The following is a 5,770-nucleotide window of genomic DNA, read 5'->3' as shown; positions in this document are numbered from 1 at the left end:
GGGGAAGGGCAGCAAGAAGGAGCATCTTTGTGTCTTTTGGCTCATTATTGCTGTCCTAGTAAATACGAGAGAACTTGTTAGAAGGGCTGCAGCAATGCATCATGAATATATCTATCTATTGATATACATATGCATATACAGTATAATATATAGAAGCAGAAGCAGCAGCAGCAGCAGCAGCAGGCTGACAGACACACAGAGAGTGGCGACACACTGTATACACAGAGTCGTCTTAACCTGCCCTTATATTCGTTCTTCGTTATATAGGAGGAGGAAGATAAGAGACACGTGTTTATTCTTATTACTTGTTAATAACATCATCCTCTTGATGAGTTTGTGTGCCTTGCTGACTAATACATTTACCCCCTAAGGAAGGGGGGTGTTGTGATAGGCTGTGCAGTTGCATGCACAACTGCAGTTGTATCTATCCATTTGTAGGTATATATATAGACTATAGAGTCGCAGCTGGACGGTGTGTTGTTGCACTGCTATAGCAGCAGCAGCAGCAGTTGCTGTTGCAGCAGCAGCAGCTATAGCAGCAGCTGCAGCGGTTGCAGCAGCAGCTATAGCAGCAGCTGCAGCGGTTGCAACAGCAGCAGCAGCAGCAGCAACCACGCCCACAGACACATGTTTCTTTGTTTTCTTGTTCCCATGGGGCTGCATGCAGGCAGCAGGTTTGCGCTTGTTTTGCCTCTCCCCCTTCTGTTGTTGTTGCTGCAAACAGGCAGCAGCAGCAACTTCCCGTGGATATTCATATGCGAACTTGGGAGCTCCAAAAAAAGCTCGGGCAGCATGAATTCAATGCTGCAGCGATGTAGTTGTGCGGTATATAGACAAGCAGATAACTTAGTGCATGCATGCATGCATGCATGCATACTTGCGTAGATGGATTGATGTGTGTAGACTGGCAGATAATTCAGTGCATGCATGCACTGCATGCACAGTTGTAGACTTCTCTAGGCAACAAAGTGCAGCAAAAGAATTCCCTCAAAATAGAGAGGAGGCAGCAACTATAAAGAAACAAACAGGGGAACCAAACAAATAACGTAAGAAACTAACAAACTAGAGGAATGCCGTACTATACAACTACTCCTTATATACTTCCTCTTATAGCATTAGAGAGAGAGCAGCAGCAGCACGTAGCAGAGTAAATTAAATGACATTTCTTAGCTGCATAGTTCTCTTTGTTTCTCTATTTACCCTTTTTATCCCTATGTGTCTTGCCTATCTGTACATATTGCTGCTTTTCCTATCATCATGTTGCATGCGTGCCTCTATTCTTATTATATATTTTGCTGCTTCCTCTATTTAATTTATATTTCTCTTTTTACGCTTTATTTAATTAAAAAGCATAGACGAAAAATTAAACAGTTAAGACAATTCGTATGTCTATCTCACGGTAGCCCATTATGGGCTCTATGGGCTGCTGCAGTTGCTGCTGCTTTGCAGCAGCAACAGCAGCAGCCTATGCTGTTGCGGCATACCTGAGTCTCCGCAGCAGCAGCAGCAGCTGCTCAGCTCTATTACGAGCGGCAGCTGTCGCTGCACATCTGCAGCTGTATATATATATGTGTGTGTTGCAGTAGCTGCTTAGCAGCTGCAGCAGGAACAGCTGCTGCCACTGCTTGAGCAACAGGAAGTAAATGATCATCACCAGCCACGGCTGTTGCTGCAGCTGCTGATACTTGCTCCCCTTTTACCATGTGCTGCTGCATCTAGTGTATGCTTACTACTACTACTAATACTACTACTACTACTACTACTACTACTACTACTACTACTGTTGGTGCTGCTGCTACTATTTTCTGGGGGAGCATTTGGACATTGTTCCTCTATAGGCAAATCGATAGAACAATTTAATAGAATTTTTTCGTCTCGAAAAAGACGAATTCCAAACCAGTAATGTGGTCGAGCATATCTTTTTTTTTGTTGTAATAAGGAGGATAGCCTCTCTATTTCTGCTTCTCTTTCTTCTTCTTTGGATAGATCTTGTTCCTCTTTTTCATCATTATCTGCTAACCCTGCAGCAGTTGCTGCAGCAGCAGCAGCAGCAGCAGCATCACCATCATCATCATTTTTTGCTCCTGCTGCTGCTTCAGGGGGCAAATCAACAGCAGAATCTTTGGGGCTGTCTTTACAGCCCTTAGGCCGACTGCGCTTTAGCAGTTCTGTTTCCTCCGGAATCTCGAGCATCCTCTTACCCCTGCTGCTGCTGCTGCTTATGCTGCTGCTGTTGCTGCTGCTGCTGGGATCCTCGGGACTCCCGTTAGTGTCACTGTTGTTTTTTGTGCATGTGCTGCTGCTGTTGCTGCTGCTCCTGCTGCGCTGCCCCGTAGGGCTGCAACTCTGAGCTCCACGGCTCCCCGTAGCGCTGAGCTCAAATGGAGAGACGGGAGACACGCTACTGCTATTGCTGCTGCTGCTGCTGCTGCTGCTGCTGCTGCTAAGGCCGCTGAGGCTGCTAACGCTGCTAATGTTGCTAATGCTGCTGGCCTGGCTGCTAGGCGGTGTCTTGGGTGTCTCCCTTTCTTCCTTTACAGCGTCTTTATGGAGAAGTCCTGTTGGCGTTCTGCTGCTGCTGCTGCTGCTGCTGCTCTTAGCTTTCACGCCAGCTGCACTTCCCCTCTTGAGCGTGGGTGCATCTGTTGCTGCTGCTGCTCCTCCTCCTTCCTTCTCCACGTCGGTTGTGGCTTCTGTCTCCTCGTCAGCAGCATGCGTGGATAGCTCTTCTTTAGGTTTCAAGCTCCTGCTGCTGCTTCTGCTCCTTTTGCTGCTGACGTTGTTGTTGCTGCTGCTACCAGGAGAGCGCCTTTCGGATATAGAGCGGCTGCTGTTGCTGCTGCTGAGGTTGCTGCTGATGCTGCTGCACCAGCTGCGTCCTCCCCCCGCTGTCTTCTGAGAAGGCGGGGGTGACTTGTTCTCCTGAAGGCGCATGCAACAGCAAAATAATTCAGAAAATGCAACAGCAGCAGCATGTGCTGCAGCAGCAACGCTGCAGCAGCAATCAAACAGCAGCAAACGCTGCTGCTGTTATATTTGTTAAATATAGACGTATGTCTGTTGTATATATATGTATGCACACATATATATGCATGTATATGTATTTGTATATACGTATATGTGTGTGTGTGTCTTTGTGTCTTGCTGCTGTGTGTCTTTGCATGCATGCATATATATGTATATTTTATTTCCTTACATAATTTTGTAGATTAGCAGCAGCAGCAACATGAATAATATCTCCTTTTATTACTTTTATTTCTTCTTTTAATAAAACAATTCCCTTAAACCAACAAGATGTACCTTGGACAGATCTTGCTGCTTCTGTGTCTGCTGATGAGCTGCTTGGGCATGTCTCAGTACCCACCACTACACCCTGCAGCAGCAGCAACAACAGCAACAGCAGCAGCAACAACAGCAGCAGCAACAACAGCAGCAGCACAAGCAATGATATCAAGAATGTTGTGGCTAGAGTTGTGTACAGATAAGCAGATAAACAGCTAAAAGGTCCTCTTCTGCTACTGCTTGCTGCTGCTGCTGCTGCTGTTGCTGCTGCTGCTGCTGTTGCTGCTGCTGCTGCTGTTGCTGCTGCTGCTTACTGGGGCGAGTTCAACTTCATTAGTAATACAGAGACCAGCAAATAGGCCATCCTTAGCAACAACAAAAGTTAGATGTCTTTCTTGCTGCTGCTGCTGCTGCATGCATTCCTCAAACAGCAACTCTTCAAATACTGGACGTACTCCTTCAGCAGCAGATTCTCCATCCATACTTGCTGCTGCAGCAGCAGCAGCAGCTGCTGCTGGTGCTGCTGCTTCAGCTGCAGAAGCAACAGATGATAAAAAAGAATCATTATCTTTTGCTGCTGATGCTGCTGCTGCTGCTGCTGTTTCTGCTGTTGTTTCGCCATCTCCTGCTGCATCGTCTGACGCATCCACCGGCTGCTGCTGCTGCTGCTTCTGCTGCTGCTTGAGCTGCAGTGTATCGGACGGATGCTGCGGCCGCTGCACCCTGCGTGCCTTTGGGTCTGAGTTAGGGCCCCGCAGCACCTCAACAGAAGCAGCAGATTCTGCTAGCAGCAGCGGCTGCTGCAGCAGCCCCACAGCCTGCAGCAGCCTCCTCCTAGGAGACACCCTGCTGCGCTGCGTATATGTATGATGAGCAAAGGGCAGCTGCTGCTGCTGCGGTAAGCAGCAGGGCCGCAACAGTGTTCTTGCTGCTAAGGGGATAGACTTAGGGAGACGAGGTGTATGTACACCCTGCTGCAGCTGCAGCAACTGCAGCATCTGCTGCAGATGAAGGATTACATCTGCTGCACCTTCATTACCCGAGAAGTCCCCTATAATCTCGTGCAGCAGCAAGACATTACTCAAGTCCTCCTCCTCCCCTTCTGCTGCTGCTGCTGCTGCTGCTGCTGCTGCAGGTGATGCTGCTGCTGGAGCTGTTTCAGCTTCTTCAGCAGCAGGTGAGTTTCCTTTGCTGCACCCGCTGCTGGTGCTATCAGTCCGCGCGCTCTTCCCCTTCTGCTGCTGCTGCTGCTGCTGCTGCTGCTTAAAGGTAAGCAGTTTCTTGAATCTAGCAGGAGATATATCTGTGCTGTATGCGCATGCAACTTTTATTTGTTTATCGTACCCTAATGCCTTAACAAAGCAGCAAGCGCTGCTGCTGCTGCTGCGCTCTGCCTCTAATGCTAATGCCCTCCTTGCTCCTTCTCTTGCTGCATTAATAGACAGCAGCGCGAAGGGTCCTGTGCCTATTTCAATAACAAGGGGTCCACGCCGTAGGACCCCAGGGGCCCCTTTGGGGTGGGGGGCCCCCGTAGGGGGCCCCTCACACCTAAGGGGCCCCCCTCTAAATCTGACCTTAAGGGCCCTCTGGTAAGCCTGTACCCTCTGGAGGTCCTCCGTCATAGTAATATGATTCCTTAAGAGGAATCGGGAGGTGATGGTGGAGGTATTTGGAGAGTCAGCTGGTAGTACCATTTGCTGCAGCAGGCGGTGGTTGACTAAGAGATCTAATTTTTGCTGCAAGGAGAGGTGCTCCTCCTCCTCCTCCTCCTCCTCCTCCTCCTCCTGATCCTCCTCATCCTGCTGCTCCTGCTCCTGCTGCTGCTGCTGCTGCTGGCGGTAGTGCAGTTGGTGGGCTGAGAGATGTTGGAGAAGCTTTTCCGCATAAGAAGACTCCTGCTGCCGCATATGATGCGCATGCTGCTGCTGCTGCTGCTGCTGCTGCTGCAGTTGAGAGGCACTCCGCGAGAAAGGCTCATGCTTCGTCTGCTCGGCCTCTTTCTGCAGCAGCGGCTGCTGCAGTATCTGCTGCTGTAGCCCTTGCTGCTGCAGCCGCTGCTGCAGCATCGATGTCAGCAAAGCTATCTTCTTATCCAATGTCTCAGCTGAGCATGGTTGCCCTGCTGCTGCTCCTCCACTGCCTGTGTACAGCTGCTGCTGCTGCTGCTGCTGCTGCTGCTGCTGTTGCTGCAACTCTGTCGGCTGCTGGTGCTGCTCCAGTAATCCGCGCTGCTGCAGTATTCTTTGCTGCTGCAGCAGCTCTTGCTGCTTCCTCTGTGCCTGATCCTGCCGGACCCGATCGTGCTCGAGCTGCTCGAGCTGCTGCAGGAGACTATGGTGTTGGTGCTGCTGCTGCTGCTGCAGTTGCTGTTGCTGCTGCAGCTGCTGCGCTACATCCGTCCTCTCATTCATTGTATACTTTAGATGTAACCCCAATTCTAATAGAAGCCTCTCCCTAGATCTGATGGATCGTTCCTGCTGCAGTGCCT

General features: G+C 49.9%; 1 protein-coding gene across 1 annotated transcript in view; it reads right to left on the bottom strand.

Annotated features, from left to right (window-relative positions):
* Positions 1–1,650: 1,650 nt before the first annotated feature.
* Positions 1,651–5,770, bottom strand: part of EMWEY_00002350 (protamine P1 protein, putative) — a gene marked incomplete at both ends in the record, with an annotated part of 5,006 nt that continues 886 nt past the window's right edge. Inside the window, 2 exons of the mRNA XM_013477344.1 lie at positions 1,651–2,922; positions 3,597–5,770. The exon at positions 3,597–5,770 is cut by the window's right edge and continues 886 nt beyond it. Coding sequence (XP_013332798.1) covers positions 1,651–2,922; positions 3,597–5,770 — 3,446 coding nt within the window. The remainder of the gene's footprint in view (positions 2,923–3,596) is intronic.

This window comes from Eimeria maxima, genomic scaffold (genome assembly GCF_000499605.1).
Source record: "Eimeria maxima Weybridge genomic scaffold, Emw_scaff12, whole genome shotgun sequence".
NCBI classification, from domain to species: domain Eukaryota; phylum Apicomplexa; class Conoidasida; order Eucoccidiorida; family Eimeriidae; genus Eimeria; species Eimeria maxima.
This window is presented reverse-complemented; position numbering and strand designations above follow the sequence as displayed.